The sequence below is a fragment of the Hylobates moloch genome, unplaced genomic scaffold, assembly GCF_009828535.3.
Source record: "Hylobates moloch isolate HMO894 unplaced genomic scaffold, HMol_V3 SCAFFOLD_9, whole genome shotgun sequence".
NCBI lineage: Eukaryota > Metazoa > Chordata > Mammalia > Primates > Hylobatidae > Hylobates > Hylobates moloch.
In genome coordinates this window covers 23,572,144-23,594,834 of record NW_026652284.1, presented here as the reverse complement: position 1 = coordinate 23,594,834, position 22,691 = coordinate 23,572,144, and the positions used below count along the sequence as shown (strand labels likewise).

Below are 22,691 nucleotides of genomic sequence, written 5' to 3'. Positions count from 1 at the left end.
GTGGGAGAGTTATAGTTTTAAGATGTGGCTGTAGCACACAACAGAATTAACACATTAATCAAGGGAACAAGCCCAGGCCTATGCTTGCTCCAATCCAGCAGCTGTCTAAATGTGGTTTGGGGATTTCTGGGGTGTCTTTGAGAGCCCTCCAAGGGCTCTCTGAGGTTAAAACTATTTTCATAACAATACTAAGATGTTATCTGCCTTTTTTACACTCACTCATACATATGGTGGAATTTTCTGTAAGTTACATGACATGTGATACAGTAACAGACTGACTTCAGAAGCAGATATGAGAATATAGGTGTCTTCCATTGAGCCAAACATTAAAGAGATGTACAAAAATGGAGCCACTCTTCTATATTCTGTTTGTTTTAGAAAATATAGCTATTTTTCACTTAAAAATGTAATTTCTATTAACATGTAATGGGCTTATTATTATGTTTAAGTGCATTAATAAGTGTGTATTTTAAATTTTTCTCAGTTTTAATTTCTAATACAGTAAATCTGGATAGATATAAGCCACATTAACAAAGGCTCTCTGGAGTCCTCAATAGTGTTTACGAGTGAAAAGGGGCCCTGAGACCAAAACGTTTGAAACACTACTCTAACTCGAATCCAATCACTAACCTAGCAACAGGGAACCCAGAAACACTTCAAAGCAGGACTGAGCAATTTTTTTTTAAGGTAGGAATGGCCTTTATTGGTTGCAATGGGAAACGGAAGAGGAGGGAATATGCCATCCCCAGACTAGGCTGCCGCCCTCCAAAAGCCTGAGTAATTATTGCTTCCTCCACTGTTCTGTTTCACTAGAATGGGAGAGGAGGAGAAAATGTAACTATTTGATCAATGGGTTTAGACAAAATAGTTTAGAGGTCAATTTCAGTTAACAGACCCTATTAGCTAATCCTAACATAGTCACTTGAGTATTGCTAATAACATCTACTCTAAACAGCTGAACGGTCCCCACAAATGGAAAACGAGTATTAGTAGACATACCAGTCCCTGGTATCTGAAGGAATCATAGACGCTTCTGATGAAAAGCCAGAATGGCCACAGGTATTCAAATCTGAACTCCAGGACAAAATCTGCTAGAAGGACAAGTGCCCACACCACCAGGAATTTCAGGTATAAAAATGTACTGCAAAATACAAAAATAAAGAATTAATTTAAGGTCATTTGTGAATAACTAGAAATAGAAAATTCACTGTTTCTGTTTAAAATGACAAAAAAATACCTCCATATATCATGAAAACAATGGAGATAAAGCACAAAAAAGAGATGCTGCCGTGGCCCATCTGCATTTTAAATGCTCTGGTGTTCATTCTCAGACCCAAAACTATCAAGATAGATGATAACCAAAAATGTTTAATTCCACTTAAGATGGAAAAAAAACCATTTAAATCCCACCACTATTTTAAAAATGTGCTAAGTGTCTGACTTCAAAATACTGCAACACTCTCAAAATTACAGCTTTCAAGCTGTTCTTCATTAGAAGAAAATGTCACAGTTGAAAGGCTTCAAATTTGCTGTTTCCCCACCCCTATACATCTGTTTGAAGGAGTCTTTGAAATTCTTGATGCACATCCTTACATGCTTAAAGAATTCTGTCTTTTTTTTTCCCTTTTTTCCTCTTGCCTCTGTATATAGTATTCATCTGCATTAACCAAACAAAAACCAGATGACTTCCCCAAATAGACAGAAACAAACTTAGGGAGCAGATGCTAATCACTACCAAGGGCTGTGAAAGCATAAAAATGTACATTAAAGAAAAAAATCCTTAAACATCTAAGCCATGCTCCAGCTGAGATATAAATGTGTGTTCCCAGTTCCCTCTGGACTTGTGTTAAACAGAAACACTCAGACAAGCCAGTTAGGACACATATGTAACCACTGCAGTAGGTCAAACAAGGACACAGAAAAAAATATTATTTTTCATATACTCTATAGGTCAATTTTCCAGTTCGTTAGTTGCATAATGGACAACAGAGGCCTTTAGATTCTACTTGTTAACAAGCCTCTATTTCTGTGCTCCTAATCCTGCCAATTCTGGAGGTCAAATTTAGGTATTAAAAAATATTTTCCACAATGTACAAATTGGAAATCCCTAAAATTCACTTTCATTTGGGATAAAGCTTTGCACAGTATTTTGTAATACAAATATTCCAATACTGATGTGATCAAATTAGTCATTTAAAAAAACAACAAAATTAAGATTTTTAATAAATAATTTTGAAACATATTCCAATAAGATACAAAAGACTTACATACTTGGAGGAAAAAAACAAAAACAAAAGCAAGAACTTAAAGTAAAATAATAAAAAGAAAAGAGAAAAAAAGAAAAAAGAAAAAAAAAAAAAAGCAGGATCCAGCATTGAGGATTTATTTTGTGCCCTTTGAAGCCATTCAGGAAAGAGATGTCAAGAACAGAAACATTTGACCCTCAATGATACAGTATTCACAGTGATACATAATTTGTCATCTAGGGTCGATTTCTAATATTTATCCTTAGAACTTCTTTAGGTTTGAAAATAAGTTTCTACTAAGAGGTTTGCCATAAAGGAATCTGAAGCAAATCACAAAAGAACGCAATCTTTTTTTTTTTTGTTTTTGAGACAGGGTCTTGCGCTGTCTCCCAGGATGGAGCGCAGTGGCACGATCATAGCTCACAGCAGCCTCAATCTACTGGGCTCAAGTGATCCTTCTACCTCAGCTTCCCAAGTAGGTGGTAATATAGGCATGCGCCACCACGTTTGGCGATCTTTTTTTTAATAGAGATGGGGGTCTCACCATGTTACCCAGGCTGGTCTCAAACTCCAGGGCTCCTCCTGTCTCACCCTCCCAAAGTGTTGGGATTTCAGGTATGTGCCTGGCCAGAACACAGTCTTGAATCCTAAGTCCCACCTTTTAGTTTCATTTCACTACAGTTCTGCTGGCCAGATGAAGATAGAGCCCTTGTAATTCTCACTCATTAAATCCATAACTGACCTAGTGGAGAGCAATGCACATTTTATTACAAAGAACAAATGAGGGCCAGGCATAGCGGCTTATGCCTGTAATCCCAACACTTTGGGTGGCCAAGGTGTCCAGGAGTTCGAGACCAGCCTGGGCAACATAGTGAGACCCTATCTGTACAAAAAATTTAAAAATTTAAAAAAAATTTAAAAGGTGTGGTGGCACACACTTGTAGTCCCAGCTACTCAGGAGGCTGAGGTAAAAGAATTGTTTGAACCTGGGAGGTCCACGCTGTAGTGAGCCACGACTGTGCCACTGCACTCCAGCCTGGGTGACAGAGCAAGACCCTGTCTCAAAACAAAAACAAAAACAAGAAAAACACAAGTTTCTCATGCAAGTATTCGGGAGCACAAATCTAGTTTGAAACTAGATTTCCAAGGTGCTTGACTTTAAAACCAAGAGTTTTTTTCCTTGTGTCTAGAACCGTGTCTACGTTTTGAAAAATGAATAACAGCCTCTCCACCATGGTTTCAGAGCATTTTTAAAAAAATGGCATAGCTAGAAGCAGTGGCGTGCACCTGTAGTCCCAGCTATTTGGGAGGCTGAGGTAGGAGGATCATTTGAGCCCAGGGGTTCAAGTCCAGCCTGGTCAACAAAATGAGACCCCATCTCTTTACTTATTTGTTTATTTAATTTTTTTAAAGACTGAGTTTCACTCTATTGCCCAGGCTGGAGAGTGGTGGCATGATCTCAGCTCACTGCAACCTCCACTTCCCGGGTTCAAGCAATCCTCCTGCCTCGGCCTCCCAAGTAGCTAAGACTACAGGTGCACACCACCACACCACGCCCAGCTAATTTTTGTATTTTTTTAGTAGAGACATGTTTTCACCATGTTGGCCAGGCTGGTCTCAAACTCCTGACCTCAAGTGATCTGCCCGCCTTGGCCTCCCAAAGTGCTGGGATTACAGGCGTGAGCCACTGTGTCTGGCCAAGACCCCATCTCTTAAAAAAAAAAAAAAAAAAAAAAAAAAAAGGCATGGAAATATATTCTTTTTCCTGATTAATCCTTTTCCCCATGGAGCTATCTCTGGAATGTAGCTGAATGAGACATGAAGGGTACCCCATCAGGTCTAGTCCTTACCATTCCCAAAGTGGAGAAGAAAGAGTATCACCAATTGCTTTCTGCCCAAAATGCCCCCAAGGCATGGCAGGATCCCAGTCAGACCCCAGTCAGATCCCGCCATGGCAACATTCCGCTTCACTATTTAGATAGCATCATCCAAAGAATGGCAGCCTGCTGAATACGCACTTTCTAATAATTCAATCATTTAAAACTAAGGCAGTTCAAAAATTACCATCTTTGTTAGTGACTATACTTTTTCAATTGCATAACTTTAAGGCGGGGCTCCTTTTGATACATTTCTTTTCAAACAACTGCTTTCATACCTTTGATGTTCCTTGAAACCCAGTTCTTACTGAGTCACAGTTTAGAAGTATAGATATCTAAGAAAACTTGATCTTTTACAAACATATGCCATACCCTCAACTTTCCTTTGGCTCTCCTTTCAGGCAGGCCTGCCTCTAAAATCAAGAGACAACCTAATGAACAAAGCTAACTTTCTCTAAGACTAATCTTGAATTCTATTGAGTCATTTTAGTCTTAGAGGTTTTAGAAGTTTAAGACAGCTGCCTGATTCAGTATTCACTTAGCCCTCTCCATCAGTAAATGATGCCTCTTATCCTTCTGTAGGTACATGTACAGAAGTTAAAAGACAAGTAATCTAAAATGACTGCTCATCAGAGTAAAAGCCCTAATTCCTCTCCTTTCATATTCTGACGGTCATAAGATTTTTGCCAAATCTAAAGAGATGACATTCCAAAGGATGAGAAAATTAGGCAGGGATTTAAGCCATCATGGCATTCTAAAATATTTCTTTTAAACTATGAAGAAAATATGATTAAATATAAAATACTTTCATACACAGTTCGTTATATGACTCATGGCTAATTTGATGTTACCTTGATTCTCTGATCCAAATAAATTTGCTAATAACTATACTGTATGTTAAACAAAATTTTAAAGCATAACTGCAACAAAAAGATATTTTCCAAAATAATATATTGAAACAAGGACAAATGAGTAACATCTTCTGATGGTCTTGTAAGCTTCTATTCTGAGTGCCAATGAAATTAAGCAGTCTTATGCAATTGTTAGGCTTAATGGTGGTGACTCTATCAAAGTGAATATTAACTATAAGATTTTCCCCCCATTCTATTCCTACCTTTGCCATTTACAACCATTTTTTACCTCAATCCATTTAGCAGTACTCTCCATCCATAGATTAATCATCTATGATTAATGAGAAACAGTATTCAACATTCTTCTTATTCCAAGTAAAGTGCACCTTTTCTCCAGTATCTCTAGCTGCTTATCATCTAGATCATTTTCTGGAGCCCACACAATTACCACGAGCTGGCCATCAATCCTTAGTACCTGACCTTTTCCCTAGGTAGACTAATGGCCATTTAGTTCACTTGGTCCTCACTACAGAAATGAGTCTGTGGAATATTTCACTGGCTCTGCTAGTAGCCATCCATCTCAATCCCAGCTTTCCTGTCCTCTTGGTAATGGCAACTGTGAGTCACCTTTTGCGTTCAGTATCTGCCATGATACTTCCTAGACCAAACTGCTTTATCTTTTCTGTTATCCAATACCTCTCCCTACTGGACATCACCTCTAGAACATTTGTTCAGCCCCTTATCTGGCTTGTACTCTACCTGAAGTCTCACACTGGCCATTTGTTAATTATAGCCTTGCTAATCAAAGTATTGGTCTCTGGACTAGCAGAATCACCATCACATATGAGCTTTTTAGAAAAGCAGAATTTCAGGACCTATTTAATCTAAGCCTTCATTTTAACCAGATCCCTAGGCTACTTGTGCATACAATCAAATTTTAGAAGCACTGGTATATAATATAAATTTCTCATTGTCATGGAATTTCCACTCAATTACAGGATGTCTCAGAAAAAAGACAATGCCCTAATCAGATAATCAGTACTTATCACCCAACGGTTGACTCTCCTCCTCATAACTGGGAACATTCAAACTGTTCAGGGTTAGTTCTTCCATTTTTCTACATTTCTTTCTGAGTCAAAGCCAAGATCCCTACCTAAGTACAATTAAAACTAAACGAAGCATAAAACTCATCCTTCGGCACACAGCACAAATATCACTTCCTCACAATAAGCCGCCCTAACCCCAAAGTAAAGACTAGGACCCCATTACATACTCACATAGCATCCTGTACTATAAGAACACTGAATCACAATGATAGTTAAATAATATTTTGTGTAATTAGCTGTTCGGATGTAAAGTCCACAAGAAAAAAGGAGCTGCCCATTTTGTTCCCTGCTTTATCTCCTTAGTGCCCAGCACAGTACTCTGACTACAGAAGCTTAACTATTTTTTTTCTCAAAAAATATTTGTTGAGGCCGGATGCAGTGGCTCATGCCTATAATCCCAGCACTTTGGGAGGCTGAGGCAGGTGGATGACCTGAAGTCAGGAGTTCGAGACCAGCCTGGCCAACATGGTGAAACCCCGTCTCTACTAAAAATACAAAAAAATTAGCCAGGCAGATGCCTGTAATCCCAGCTACTCTGGCGGCTGAAGCAGGAGAATCTCTTGAACCCAGGAGGTGGAGGTTACAGTGAGCCGAGATCATACCACTGAGCTCCAGTCTGGGCAACAAGAGCAAAACTCTGCCTCAAAAAAAAAATGTTGAATGAATGATCTGTAATGTAGAAAAGTGTTCAGGACTGACAGTAGGACTTTTACCAAAGCACATACTTACAATGAATATAGAGGGAGAGATGACACACAGGTGACTGACTGGGAAGGTATCTGGACAAAGCAACAACAACCAAGATAACCAATGCAGCTTCTGCCTGAAGGATTACCATGAACCTGCTCCCATCTGTTCTGAATGTTCTTCACTATGAAGAAACAAATTTAATAAGCCTTGTTCTGGGTGCCAGACTATCACTCCATTTGGCCTACCTGCCACTGGCTCTGACGACAGCAGTGGTTCTCAAAGTATCTTCTAGTAAGCCAGACACTAAAGAGCTATGCAAAAATGTAAAACCACACCAGTCTACTCATGAATTTATTAATTTATTGTTACTTTTCATTTTTTTTTTTTTTTTGAGACGGAGTCTCACTCTGTCACCAAGGCTGGAGTGCAATGGCATGATCTTGGTTCACTGCAACCTCTACCTCCCAGTTCAAGGGATTCTCCCACCTCAGCCTCTCGAGTAGCTGGGATTACAGGTGCCTACCACCATGCCTGGCTAATTTTTGTATTTTTAGTAGAGATGGGGTTTCACCATGTTGACCAGGCTGGTCTCGAACTTCTGACCTCAGGTGATCTGCCCACCTTGGCCTCACAAAGTGCTGGGATTACAGGCGTGAGCCACCGTGCTCAGCAATTTATTTTTACTTTTAAGTGAACTAATGTTTTATATTTTTCTATTTTAACTTTTTTCTTTCTTCTTTTTTTTTTCCCCAGAACTGGGGTCTTCCTTTGTTGCCCAGGCTGAAGTGCAGTGGTACAATCATAGCTCACTGCAGCCTCAGCCTCAACCTCAACCTGGGCTCAAGTGATCCTCCTACCTCAGCCTCCAGAGTAATTAGGACTACGGGCACATACCACCATGCTTGGCTAATTTTTTTTTTTTTTTTTGTAGAGATGAGATGTCGCTATGTTGCCCAGGTTGGTCAACATAGCAAGATCCTGGGCTCAAGTGATCCTCCTACCTTGACCTCCCAAAGTGTTGGGACTACAGGCATGAGCCACCACATCCAGCCAGTTTTAATTTCTAATACAGTAAATATTGATAGATATAATCCATATAAACCAAATCTCTGTGATATTCTCTTTTTTTTTTTTGGAGACAGAGTTTCGCTTGTTGCCCAGGCTAGAATGCAATGGCACGATCTTGGCTCACCGCAATCTCTGCCTCCTGGGTTCAAGTGATTCTCCTGTCTCAGCCTCCCAAGTAGCTGGGATTACAGGCATGCACCACCATACCCAGCTAATTTTTCATTTTTAGTAGAGACGAGGTTTCTCCATGTTGGTCAGGCTGGTCTCGAACTCCTGACCTCAGGTGATCCACCCATCTTGGCCTCCCAAAGTGCTGGGATTACAGGTGTGAGCCACAGCATCCAGCCTCTATCATTTTTAAGTATAGTATAAAGAGATCCAGAGACAAAAAAATTTTTTGACCAAAAAAAAAAAAAAAATATATATATATATATATATATATATATAAAAGTTGTGTGTGAGCCTTAACATAAAATAAACTGGAACCACTGCTGCATTCTGCAGGCACCTCCTTGTATAAAATCCAAAAAAGGGGAGCAGGCTGAGAAGACCAAGCTGTTCCATATTTCTCTTTTCTATTCTAGGCCTCCTGCATACTGCAAAGGGAACCTTTCTAGTGTCAATTACACACACACACGTGCGCGTACATGTGCAGCCACTGCAATGACAAATCTAACAGTGTGAAATATGCCCTTTTTTGTTTGTTTTTTTTTTTCAGAGACAGAGTCTTACTCTGTCTCCTAGGCTGTAGCGCAGTGGTACGATCATAACTCACTGCAACCTCCAACTCCTGAGCTCAAGCAATCCTCCCACCTCAGCCTCCCAAGTAGCAAGGGTGACAGGCAAGAGCCACCATGCCTGGCTATTTTTTTTCCTTTAAAAATAAATAAATAAATAGGGTACCTTATGCCTTTCACTAAGGTGTAAGTACTTTGTACTATTTTTGCAACTTTTCTGTTTAATTAAATCTAAAATTATTTCAAAATGAGAAGTTAAAAAGAAGCAACACATACTTGTTATTAAAAAGGTAATATAATGTATAATAATATAGAAGCCCTTAGTAGTCCTGCCCCAAGATGATTTCTGTTATATAACTCATAAATATAGTTTGTTTTTTCTATATAAACAAATGTGTTTCTTTCTTAACAAAAACAGGTTTCTGTTTGCCATCTCCACTTCTTTTTTTTTTTAGTTTTTTATTTTATTTTTCTTGAGACAGTCTCACTCTGTCGCCCAGGCTGGAGTGCAGTGGCACAATCTCGACTCATTGCAACCTCTGCCTCCCGGGTTCAAGCAGTTCTCCTGCCTCAGTCTCCCAAGTAGCTGGGGTTACAGGCACATGCTACCGCGCCCAGCTAATTTTTATATTTTTAGTAGAGACGGGGTTTCGCCATGTTGGCCAGGCTGGTCTTGAAGTCCTGACCTCAGGTGATCCACCCACCTCGACCTCCCAAAGTGCTGGGATTACAGGCGTAAGCCACCGGGCCCAGCCATGTCCACTTCTTTATATAGAATTTCCCTTATCCATTTTAGCAGCAACACAGAGTTCCACATAGAATTTACACTGTTCTCTGCAGTCTCCTAACTTCTCTTTCTGTACTCTTTCAACAGTGCCTTGCAGCTTTTTAGTTCTCTATTCCTCAGGTTTGTTTCCTATAAAATGGCAATAACTACTCTGCCTATTTCACACTTGTGAGGATAAAATGAGATAATACGAAAACACTTGGAAAAGTTACAAGTATGATAGAAATGTAAGGTGTGATTAAGCAGATTACTATCAATTATATGAAGCATAATTTTGATTCCCTTATGAAATGAATTTCTAATGTTTATATAATGTTAACAGTTTTTTTTTAGCGCCTGTGAGTTGTTTTCTCTCTCCTCCTATGCTTCTTCACCCCTCCCCTTCCTCAACCCCATAGACTCCACACTGTTAAAAGTATTCTTGAAACAGAAATTCTAAAACTCACCACCTGCATTAGGTTACAATACCTGTCCTTGATATCTCTGTGGTCTATACAGACCTTTATAAAAATGTTATACTACAAAACTGTGAAAACCTTTTTTAGCGATTTCCATTCTAGATTTTTTTTTCCTTTAAATTGGGGGCTGGTTATGGGGGCTCACGCCTGTAATATCAGCACTTTGGGATTAACCACTACGCCCAGCCAATTCTCTTTTTATGACACAGGGTCTTGCTCTATTGCCCAGGCTGGAGTGTAGTGACACGATCATGGCACACTGCAGCCTCAAACTCCTGGGCTCACGTGATCCTCCCGCCTCAGCCTCCTGAGGAGCTGGGACTACAGGAATGTGACACCACACCCAGCTAATTGTTTTGAATTTTAGTAGAGATGAGGTCTCGCTATGTTACCTAGGCTAGTCTTGAACTCCTGGACTCAAGCGGTCCTCTTGCCTCAGCCTCCCAAAGTGCTGGGGTTATAGCCGTCACACTCGGCCAAAAATTCTTATTACATCTGAGCAAGACAACTCAAGCCTCAGACAGTATCTCTCTTTTCTGAGACAGGAATCCTTACTTTGAACATGAACATAGTATTCATTCTCTTTAATGTTCAACCGTTCTTGCTACAAGATAGGCAAAGTACCGATTTTAGTACTCAGCCATTTATTTGGTTTTTAAAAGTGTTGGGTGGGTGCGGTGGCTCATGCCTATAATCCCAGCACTTTGAGAGGTCAAGGTGAGTGGCTCACTTGAGCCCAGGAGTTCAAGACCAGCCTATACAACACGGCGAGACTCCATCTTTATGAAAACGCAAAAATGCAAAAAAAAAAAAAAAAAAATAGCCAGGCATGGTAGTATATGCCTTTGGTCCCATCCCAGCTACTCGGTCAGCTTAAGTGTGAGGATCTCTTGAACCCAGGAAATGAAGGATACAGTGAGCTGTGATCTCGCTGCTGCACTCCAGCCTGGGCGACGGAATGAGACCCTGTGTCAAAAAAAAAAAAAAAAAGTGTTATGAAGATGAACAATGTAACAATATGATTAAAAAACAGAATGAGATTATTTCTAGCCACTCCTCTGTGCTGGGTGGGAGATCGGTCCTAAACGGCTCAAAGGCATCAGTGATATGAACAGATACATGAAAGTGGACTAGTGACACCATTTTAATCACTAAATGCAAAAGCTCTGAAAAAGAGAAGGCAACAGAGATGAGATGGGGTGAGGGATACATTATTTTTGGTGCCACAATCCCATGACTCAAAGTGGGCATATCATCCTTAAAGGCAGCAGAGAAAAAAATATAAAGCAATCAAGGTCAGTACTATGAATGTCTTCAAAGGCCAGGGAAGACAAGTGCCTTGGAAGGCTCATCAGCTGAGATAATTTGATGTCAGTTAAATGTCAAATTAAAGATACAAAGCCTCAATATTCTCTAAAAGTTGATTAACTTTTTTCAAGTTTCCATTGCCAGGATGCAAGGTGAGAGGCTTTGAAAAGTCACTACTTAAGCACCTGAAGAAATCCACAGTGGAAAAAGTCTAACAAGGATGTGTGTATCTACTGTTGTATGTACCATCGTACTTATGCAGCTTGCTGGACAGCCAACTTATTTTTCCTCTGGACTTAATTCTTGAGAAAGAGCCAAGTAAAATAATTATGCCCAAATCTAGTAAGCCTGGGGATAAAGTAATCAGTATATTTGAAGAGCACACTAAATTTTATGAAGAAAAGTAACCTAATTACAGTATTTCACTTAACTATGTTTGTGACATTTCTACTTGCCCTCCAAACTCCACGAGATGGTAGCCTACAAACAGATAAAACAAAGTGCACATTTATATACATAAAACCCCAAAGGCTTAACAATATCAATGGGGAGATCTGGGAGAAATGGCCAAAGAAAAAGATTCTAGGAACATAAATGCTTACAAAACATGGACTGGGTCCATGAGATATATACAAGCATATAACTAGTAAGAAAATGAAAATAATTATTTGTTAAACCTACCATTAAGATCAATCTCTAAATCTAGTGAGGTTCAAGAGAGGCCATGAGGAATCGATGTGAAGAAAAAGGAGACTATCAATGATAAAACAGGAAGCTTTTAAGCAAATAATTTGAAGTGAATCACATTCTCTCCTGTTCCCCTCCTCAACCCAGCAGCAATTTAAAGGGATTTTCAAAACACCTAATGAAACTAAACTGCCAAGACTGCTCAGACAGGAAGAATCACAATGAAAGTTGGAAGAAAGTGCTTTTTCATCCCAGTGTGGCCGATTTTTAAAGTGTATTTTGTGAAAACCACAAATAGAAGAGTTTAGCTAATAAACACTTCACTGCACAGGTTAGTGAAAACATTTCAATTTCTCCTTCCCCAACACTCCTCTAAAACAATACAGAATCTATCATTTTCGTGCCAGGTCCAGGATTGTTAAAGTTAAAGCCTACCAAGATTACCAAAATGCTTTTAGGCTATGAGATTGCAACACAGGTATCTGGCGTTTCAGTTGCAGAACACATGTACAATCAAGGCAGCCAAGGGTCATGACAGCCTGCAGTGACTTTAATAAGCATAGCCCAAAGGAGTCTAAAACTAGGCTTAGAAAACATCATTAAGGAGGCAGAAAAAGCAGTCAAATGAAACCTCTGGAGATCAGATGTAGACAAGGGTCTGAAAAAGGAAATTGGGAAGTTGAGAAGAATGCAAAATTTAATCACTTTAAAGTCACTTTTGAGGAGCCCCAAGGACCAGAGAATTTTTCTCTGAAATAAAAATGGGAAATAATAACATACACACCAGTGCTGAGTTCTTAGTCCTAGTTTTAAGGCATTAAGCTGCAAAAATATGACAGGTACAATATTGCACTGCCTGAGCTTCACACAGCACTACGAGCAGAATCCAGTACATGAAGACAGGAAGCAGTCTTAAATACACAGTGAAGGGGTACTTCCTTCAGCCACCAGTAACACAGATATAAAATCATTTCCAGAAGCTTAAAACATATACCTTACTTAAAATTCGTATTATATCTACTTGTATAAATAACCATTTAACTGTAGAGACTTGGAATATATGTATACTTTAAACATAAATGTTTCTGCCTCCTTCTTCTACTTACCACATCTTATCTCCTCATTTTTGTATTATAAAGTCAGTAATTCTCTGAGGGAAGGGAGTGGAAAGTATGGCAGAGTGAGAGGTAGGGGTAAACCATACAGAATCCCCTTAAGGCTTTTAAAAACTACATAGTACCCTAACCTCACCTCACCTGGAAAATCACTGCCGGCAATGAGATATTACTATTGGGAGTGTCTGGTGCACATGTGTCCAGGCAGACACAGGGAGAGAACCCAGCCCAGAAAACCAAAGGACCTTAGAAATATAAGAGTTAGGTACTTAATAACTTATGTTCATAATTTTTAAAGTACTTTCATATCTATCTCATTTGAGATAGAAAAGACTCCCTCATATAGTGGCAACTGTCTACTTTATCATAAAATAGCACAGAGCAAAATACAGCTGTTAATGTGTCAGGTGAACCACTAAAACAGTAAGCTAAAATTTAGTACAATAGAAATATTTTTACTTGAACAGAACTTAAAGTTCTTTGGAAACTCTAAACCACTGTACAAATTTAAGATGGTATTACTACGGCCTACTAGACTGTAAACTCCTTGAAGACAATGAGCCATGTGTTATCCTGTATCCTCCACAATTCCCTGAACAACGTAGGCACTTCATGAATGAAATGGACTAGCTTATATTCATTTATTAATTTACTCACTCAACATTTATTGAACACTGAATGTCAACTCTGTGTCAGGCTCTGGGCTGGGTCTGATTTTTTTAAAACTACGTCGAACTTTAGCCCCTAGTAAGATGAAAAGATCACTATTCCTATTTCCTTTCTCCTATTTTTAATTACTAACTGGACTAAAATATTTCTATAGCATGTTTCACTTTTCAAATATTTCATATGTATAAATGCAGATTACATTAATATAATGTCTAAAATTAATTTTCCTTGTATCTCGCCCTGAAACAGAATTCCAAGACAGCCATGATACTCACAATAAATGATATCATTTGACAGTCACCTCAGTAACAGTTGTTGGACTGCAGCCCATGATTTAAAAGTGAGTCCACAACAGGATTTTTTAAAGCAAGACCAAACAGCAACTGAACCCTTGTTTTGGCTACTCAAATTTTGTTTACAGTTGCACCAAATCTTATAGTATTTCCTGCCTCCTTAAAAAATAAACCACACATGTTAAACTGTGATAGCAACAACATGGTAAATAGTATCTGTAAACTACACCAGGATTTATAAAGCATTTCACAAACTGTACATATCTCCTTTAGTCCTCAAAACTCATTTGAAGATGGGAGAACTGGGGCTCAAAGCTGTGGATGCCCTGTCTGCCTAAAGCAGCAGAGCTGGGATTTTGAGTCTGATCCTGGGTCTCCTGATTCCTGCAGTCCAGTGCGCTTTTCACCACAGCTGCCTCCTTCCTATGCCAAGGCTCAGAAAGTTGTACAGACTGAGAACATGAAAATAATAAGTCCATGAAAGGTTTGGCTATGAAACAGTAGACAGTGGTTATCAAAATTGTCAACACTGCCCCAGGAAAAAAACAAGGCTCTCTATTTAATGAATCCAAAATTGGCCAGATGTTGTTGAGAAACAAAATGGGCAATAGATGGTGTGAAAAACAACTTAGCGTAGACTTAAATTTGATGATCACCAGAAATTTGATATTCATGAATCCTCAAGCATTTTAGTTTATAACCAGTCCACTCATCCTGTTTGCTTTAGAAATAACAGGAAATTTTTCTGAATCTCTTTAAAAACAGAATTGGGCAAGAAAAAAAAAAATCTTGTTCTTCAGTCCAATACTCCATAATATAAACCAAGAAACAGATAAGTGAGTTGAAATGCTCATTTGATATATGATGCTCCAACCAGGAAAGACAGGTAGAAATACATTTAGATCTTTTATTAACATTTAACTTAAAGAATGCAAAACAGAGAAGCCTAAGAAGATTTAAGGCTAATGCACTGTTGGTTTTTAAAATTTTGCAGATGAACCTCTGAATAACTTGCATAGAGTATTTACAATTAACCTTTAGGGTAAGAAAATTCAAATTTCAAAAGCCATCAGTAAGATGATAAATCTTCATTAAACAATGAATTCACTTCTTCACATCGATTCACACTGAGTAGCTATTATGGCGCAGGTTGTAAACTGGGTCTATTTGTTCAAGTACAAAGAGAAATTGAAATACAGCAGAAAACACGTAAACAATATGGGACTCTCAATCTTCTTGCTATAAATGGAGGTACATCATCTTATGTTACTGTAAATAGCAGCTATTTAAATGCCACAGTTGTGCTAAGTCTACCAACTCTGTTTAATATCCCTTTCCTATTTTTATGTTACCATTAATGTTAAGTTGGTCAAATATTTTTCAATAGCCAAAGGGGAAAAACTTTCTTTAATTCAAGAATGTACAGTGTATGTAACGTGAATTGAAGAGACCTTTCCTCCATCTATGTGTAGAAAAAATTGTTTGCTTTTACAGTTATAGTTAAAATGGTCAAGTTAGATTGATTCAGCATAGATTCGAGTCTGTTTTACTCACTGCTCTATCGTCACTGATTAGAAATGTTCCTGGCACATAGTATATATAACTGTTAAATGAATGAATTACTCCTATGCTCTATGGCTCATTTTATAAGAATATACCCAAGAAATTTTTACTTTAATTGATTTCTTAATGCTTTGAAACTTGAAGAAAATCCCCAGTGTTTACATCAGTCAGCTGCTTGTGGAAAGCAATCAGTCCACATCTGTAAACAAGAGCATGTGCAAGGTGTACAGTTATGTTAAGACAACTTGGGTGTCATCAGCTACCTCACATATTTCTTGAAATCCCACAGCTAGAGGAGCTAATTGTAAAACACCATGAGGACTCAATTAAGTCTATATCCACATGCTGAGAATTCTCCTTTGTAAACTAATTACCACTCCACCGAAATCTGTATCAAGGCAAATACCATTTACAATTAACATTCTGAGAAGAACCAGAAAATAACAGTGGTGCACAAATCGACTTGGGGAAGCTATGATAGTAAGTTGCCCCATGAACCTGTTGTCTTTCTCTACCGGTGGACTGAATTCAATTTCTATTTAAAGGGACACTGCTTTTCTTGCGGATGAAAAAAAAAAAAAAAAGAGTTTGGAGAAAATCCCTTCTTAAAAACGTTCAAAGCAAGCTCTCTGCTTGGAATTGTCAAAACAGTATTTGCTGAAAAACTGGTCATCAGACCCTTCCGAGTCTGGAGCAGGGCCACAGGGCATGATTTGGGGGTATCAGCTTCAGCCCTGGGTGCCAAGTTTGAGATCCCATATGGGAAGTAGAAGGTGAAAGAAGTGACAGCATGGCCCCAGGCCAGTCTGCTGGCAGCTTGGGGGAACGAGGGGCCACAGTGGGCTCTCAACTTTGTCAGCCTCCCCCACCCCCCCGCGCCGTGGTCCACGCGCCTCCTGGCTCAGGCCGGCAAACCCCCAGGCCACCGGGGGGCTCGGGGGCCAGCGGCGGCCAGTCAGGGGTCCCGGAAGCGGCCCTCCGGGCCCAGCGGCATGGCCGGGATGCTGGGGAACGCCGGGCTGGTTGGGGGGGGGGCTCTCCGCCCCTCCCCACGGCGGGCCCGGCGCTTACCAACCGCGGCGCGGCGGCTCCCTCAGCCAGCGCCCGCCGCGCCCTGCCCGCCCGGCCGGGCCGGCCTTCGCCACGCCCCGCGCCCCCGGCGCGGACCCCCGGCGGGCCGGCCAGCGGCTCCGGGGCCAGCGCTCTTCAGGAGAGCCCCCGGCGCGGGCGTGCGGCCTACTCGGGGTTACATAACGGGGCCGGGCCCCTCGGAGCTGGAGGGGGACCGCAGGGCCCGCGCCCGCGGGGTGGGGGCGCAGCCGCTCACCTGCCGTAGATGCCCTCGGTGATCCGGTTCCGCTTTAGGGGGCGGCGGAGCTTACTGCAGTCGGCGTTCCGCCGCTTCATCCTCCCGCTGGGGGGCCGGGTGCCCGCGCCGCCGCCGCCGCCGTCTCTCTTCGCCGCCGCCGCCGCTGGCCCGCCCCGCGTCGGCCCTGGACTCTACCCCTGGGGCCGGTCACACAGACATGGAGCCAGCACCCGGGGGGAGGGGGTGGCACGGGGAGGGGGGGCTCGGAGCCTTCTCCGCCTTCGGAAACAAAGAAATGACAATTCCGGGGCCCGCCCGCCCAGCACCAGCCACCCGCCTGCCCCGCCTCCCCAGCTCCGACGGACGGCCCGGGAGGCCAATCGAAGCCACCGGTAAACCGCTGTCGGCCAATCCCAGGGCCCGCTGAGGCAAAACTGACTCTAGAACCCGCCTCTTTGAAGGACAGAAGAATGCGCCAATCATTATGGTGTCTGGGTCCGCGGCTGAGCCTATCAGAAAAGATTTAAATAGAGGCTTATAAATAGGCCCTATAAATATAACATCCTATATTACGCCTTGTTGCGAAGGTATGCTTTATTATTATTGGGTTGCGTTTCATTGTATTGTAATCCCTACTAGAGCATACCGTACGGCATGGCATTGTAGGCTCTCGTCTAGCAATGTATGAAATCGGAAGGCCCGGGTTTGCGGCATGTGCGGTGTCTGCGCTGACGTGCGCTTCAGCCAGTCGCGTCATTATGTAAGGCAGCATCCCAGGAACAGCGCCGGGGACCCTTCTGCGGATGCTGGAGAGCTCGGCCAGGCCGGCCGCGTCAGCGCGCACCGGGGGTACGAATGACAAAGCAAACCCCACACGCACACAGACACACACCCTGCCAGCTTCCCGCGACGTGGTGACAGCGCGCCGGCCAATCGGAGGTGGCGGCCCCGCCCCGGGTTACGTCACGGGGCGGAGCCGTGGGGGCGCGCGGCGTAGCGCAGAGATGCCCGGGGCTTGTGCGGCGCTGCGGCCCGGGCTCCACGTCCACAGGCTGGGCAGCGCTGTGGGCCCCGCGGGCGCCGAGTCCGCAGCACCCGCGAGGGCACTACCGCAAAGCATCGGCCTCCGGGCCGGGCCGGACCGGGAGCCTGCTCGGCGGGGCCGGCGACCCTTTACGCGTCATACTCATTGAGCGCCGATTTTATGCCAGGCACCGTGCTGGGTAATTTGCGTGTATTTGCTCGTTTACTCCTCATAACTCCCCTGCCACGTACGTATGGCAAAATAACACTTAGAAAAGGCCGCAGGGTGGTTTGTTTTTTTTTTAAGAGAAATAAGAATGTTTATCATTAGAGAAAACTGGGGAAAATGAAGGAAAGTGGCCGAAAAGGAAAAAACACCCATGGGTCTCATCACATTAACACAAATACAGTTGACATTTTATTGTATTTGCTTGTTTTCCAGTTTTCCCCTATGGATGATAATGTTACTATTGCTATTAAATAGAATAGTGGTCATACTAGAATAGTAGTCATACTGTTTTTAACATAAGCATTTTTACGTGTTTTGATGCAGCTTTTATAAATATTTCTGAAAATATTGCAGAATGTCCTATCCAGTAGCTTTACCAGTGTAATCCCTCAACGACAATGAGGCAGTTAGTCTTCCAGTGCATTTTAAAAACTTCCCAGGAAGGGCTGGGCGCGGTGGCTCACCCTTGTAATCCCAGCATTTTGGGAGGCCGAGGCGGGTAGATCACGAGGTCAGGAGATCGAGACCATCCTGGGTAACACGGTGAAACCCCGTCTCTACTAAAAATACGAAAAAATTAGCTGGGCGTGGTGGCGGGCACCTGTAGTCCCAGCTACTGGAGAGGCTGAGGCAGGAGAGCGAGACTTTGTCTCAAAAAAAAAATCAAAAAACTTCCCAGGAAGTAGATGCCATTTTGTTTTGTCCTGGGACACACAGAACTCTCTTTGGCCTGTAATCACCCCTCCCTTAATCAACATCTACCCCAGGGAGAAACTTTACACCAAATGCATTGTCCTCAATCGTGACTCTGTGTTACTTTCTTCTGCTCACAAACCTTCAAAGATCTCCCAGTGCCTGGAAGAGAAAACTCATTCTGTTTAGAAGGGCATCCAGAGCTGGTCACAATGGGGACCCACCCTCCTTTTCCAGGCTACACCAGGCAAGCAAACCGTTTTTCTCACTATCCTTAAATCCACTGCAATCGATCTTTCCCCCTTCCTGCCTCTGCCCCAACACAGCATCCCTGTCAGTGCCGCTTCTGGTGTGTGGTTTCTTAGGCAAGGCTTATCCATCCACTTAGGCAAAAAGCTTCTTGGAGATCAAATCTATACCCTGCAGAGATACAGTTCAGAAAAATAGCCAAAGTACTTGCTTTTTCAGACTAGGGCTGAAATTCTAGCTTGGCCACTTACTAACTTGGACAAGTTACTAAATCTCTCAGAGTCTGTTTCCACTCAGGTTTGTTTTAAGGCTTGGAGGACAATGAGCCTTCAGAGCCAGACAAGCAGTAGGTAACAGAAAGTAACTGCTGTTAGCAGTGTACTTGTTTCTCATGCCTTAACTCTATTTCAGTATATTGATCAAGTGGCACTGAGTGGCCAAGAAAACAAACTCTGTGAGCTAAAAGTTTCACCAAGGCCTGCCCATCATTGAGAAAGGATATGAACAGAATGCTATGTGTGGAGCAGCAGAAAAAAGTCTTCAGCTGCCAAGGCAGATTGGTTCACAGAGGAAGATACAGGTGGGTACCAAATCAAAATGGAAGCTTAAAGGCGTTGGGGTGGGCAGGAACAGGTACATGGTAAAGTCCTGGCTCCAGACTCCATGGGAACCCCAGACTTGAATATCCCTCATCCCCATGACTGCAGTGTTCCAGATTACCTGGGCCAGAGACTAAGTGGGATGGTTAGATGAGTAATCCAAAGAAAAGATGAGAGGCATTGGGGACACATGCCAGCTTTCTGAGGCTCACTATCTAGCCTACTGCTAAGTGGGCTCCTGACAGGGCATCTCATGCTGTGGCAAAAGTGCAGAGTGGCTGGGAGCAATGGGGGGTGTGGCTGAGAGTTAGTGTTGAGCTCTAGGACTACGTGGAAGCAGAGAAAGGGCAGAGAAAATCTCAGGGTGATGGCTGAGAAACGATCCTGAAGGTCTGGAGGTCTAAGTTCCAATCCCAATTCACATGGCAACTCACCAGTGTCCTTGGTTGAGTCACCAGCCCACCCTGTGCCAAGATCTCCTCTGGAGGTGGTGCTTCTAGTTCTGTGTTTAGAAGCAGATCGTGCTAGCTCCATTTTACAAGTGAGAAAACTGAGGCTGAGAGGAAACAAGGTCACATAATAGGTGTGGTAGAGCAATCTAGCTCAAAGCGCAAGCTGAGCAAGCTGTGGTGCCTGTATATAGCTATTGATGGATAGAGTTGGGTGAGATGATGGGAATGGCCTTCTTGCCGAGACCCAAAGAAAGGCCAGAGCAGGACTGCCCATCTCCATACTCTTCCTCTTTCACTCCTCCAGACCCAGCTCTTTTTTCCATGACCCACTCTAGCACAAGCCCTTTTGGCACCAGCCAAGTGCCAGCCTTTTTCCTCTGAGACCTGAAATGGCCCTTTGGGATTCTAAGGGCACAGAAGTGGGCTGACCTGAGGCAGGCCTCCTGCCAGAAGGCCCCAGCTCCCCACACCTTCACCAGTCAGGAAGCAGAGATCAGCGGTGGCCATTTTACAAATGAGTAAAACAAGGAAGGGAAGTAATTTACCCTCATTCAGAAGATCAAGGCCTACATAGGAATTTAGGCTTGTCCCTCCTTCTGGGACTTTCTGATGAAGGGATTTGCACTTGGGCTTCAGCTGAGCCCAGAACAGCTCTAGAGGCCAGATCATTAAACCCTGTTTCACATATAAGGAAATAGTATTCCCACTTCTGTCATCCTGTTCAATCCCTGCAAGCCCACTAGCTGTCTTGAGCTTTGTTCCCGCCCTATAAGAATCACAGAAAAGTCCAAACATTTCAATGGCCACCTCTTACACATGTACCTGTATCCCCTAGAGAAATCTTTTTTTTTTTTTTTTTTTGAGACGGTATCTTGCTCCGTCACCCAGGCTGGAGTGCAGTGGTGCATTCTCAGCTCACTGCAATCTCCACCTCCTGGGTTCAAGTGATTCTCCTGCCTCAGCCTCCAGAGTAGCTGAGACTACAGGCACACGCCACCACACCTGGATAATTTTTGTCATTTTAGTAGAAATGGGGTTTTGCCATTAGCCAGGCTGGTCTCAAACTCCTGACCTTAGGTGATCCACCTGCCTCGGCCTCCCGAAGTGCTGGGATTACAGGCGTGAGACACCACACCAGGCCAGAGCCATGTTAATGGAAGATGTTCACTGTAGTGTTTAGAACAGGGCTAGTTTGGAAGAGGACTGACCAAACCCGTTATCACATATCCGTACCATGGAAGTCAGTGTGGCATGGAGGATGATTATACACAGCACTAACTATGGCAGCCACCACTCCAAGTATCAGATACATTTTGTTTTAATCCTCACAACAATCCCATGAGATAGGGATTACTGGCACCATATTACAGATGAGGACACTGTGGCACAGAGGAGTTAAGGCACTTACCTAAGGTCACATAGTCACAGAGTTGGGAATTCAAATCCAGGCAGTCTGCTTTCAGAGCCTGGGCTCTTTAACCACCATGTTACAGTGTTGTAGAAAGATTTTCCTGGCTTGGAAACTGCTTATGATATAGAGTTCATGAAAATAACAAGTTACCAAACAGTATGTGCTGTGTAATCCCATTTTTGTAGGGAGAAAAACAAGGCCTAAATCGACAGGAATAGAAAAACATCTGAAAGGATATACACTCAAAACATAGTGCTGGTTTTTGGAGAGATTGAAATGGACATTTTATGTTAGCTTTATGCATCTGTATTTTCAAAGGTTTCTACAGTAAACTTGCCAAGCTTGTGTGATAATCATAATTGCTAACATTTATGGAGTGCTTTCTACACATCTGACACTTTATGCACTGAGATTGACACTCTGATTTTCTGCCTTTCCAGATGAGGAAACAGGCACAGAGACACTGACTGTTTTACCCAAGGTCACACAGCTCATTCCAAAGCCAGAATTTGAACCAGGTTGTCTAACTCCAAAGCTCATGTGTGTTAAATCAGTGAATGACTGACTTAGCTGCACTTTAGCCAAACGTGCCCAGAGCAAGGCCACACCCTTGGCGTGGACACATTTCCAGGGAGGGACCAGAGGACCTCCTACCTCATTGGTCACTGCCCATGACTGAGCTTGACTCAGGTAGGAGGGCATGGCAGGTATTCTCATGGAGTCCAGTTTTTACAGGAAAGTCATGATTACACGTGAAAGCTGTGGGCTCCCTGGCTTGATTCACCACACCTGCAGGAAGCCTGGCTGCTCAGACCAGCACGCCGCGGTCGTAGCACCACTTGCTCAGCTTCATTTCCGTAATTCAGGCTGCCAGGCCTGCTGACAAATTTTCACATTTGTAATAACCCTGTGAGGAGACCAGAGTACATCATCTTATTTGACTCATAAGGAAATTGAGACTGGGCGATTTAGTAACTTGGGAGGCAGAATTGCAAAGTAATTAGCAACACAAGCCATGGTGTCAGATGGATCTGGGTTAGGTCCCAGCTCTGCCATTTATTAGCTGTGTGGCTTTGGGTACTCACGCCACCTCTCTGAGCAGCAGTTTCCTCTTTTGTAAGCGTAATGATGCCTACACTCACAGGCTTGAGAGGAAGATCTGATGAAATAACATATGCAAAATGATTGGTTCTGTGCTTGGCATTCCAGAAATGGTAGCTGTTATTCAGCCAACAAATATTTATTGAGCACCTACTATGGACTTCCATGGT

General features: G+C 42.6%; 1 protein-coding gene across 1 annotated transcript in view; it reads right to left on the bottom strand.

Moving 5' to 3' along the window:
• Nucleotides 1-17,082, bottom strand: part of MACO1 (macoilin 1) — a 69,997-nt gene extending 52,915 nt beyond the window's left edge. The window contains exons 1-2 of the mRNA XM_032759369.2: nucleotides 16,783-17,082; nucleotides 1,000-1,141 (exon numbers count right to left, since the gene is read on the bottom strand). Of these exons, the coding sequence (XP_032615260.1) occupies nucleotides 1,000-1,141; nucleotides 16,783-16,862 (222 nt within the window). The 5' untranslated portion in view covers nucleotides 16,863-17,082. The remainder of the gene's footprint in view (nucleotides 1-999; nucleotides 1,142-16,782) is intronic.
• Nucleotides 17,083-22,691: the final 5,609 nt, after the last annotated feature.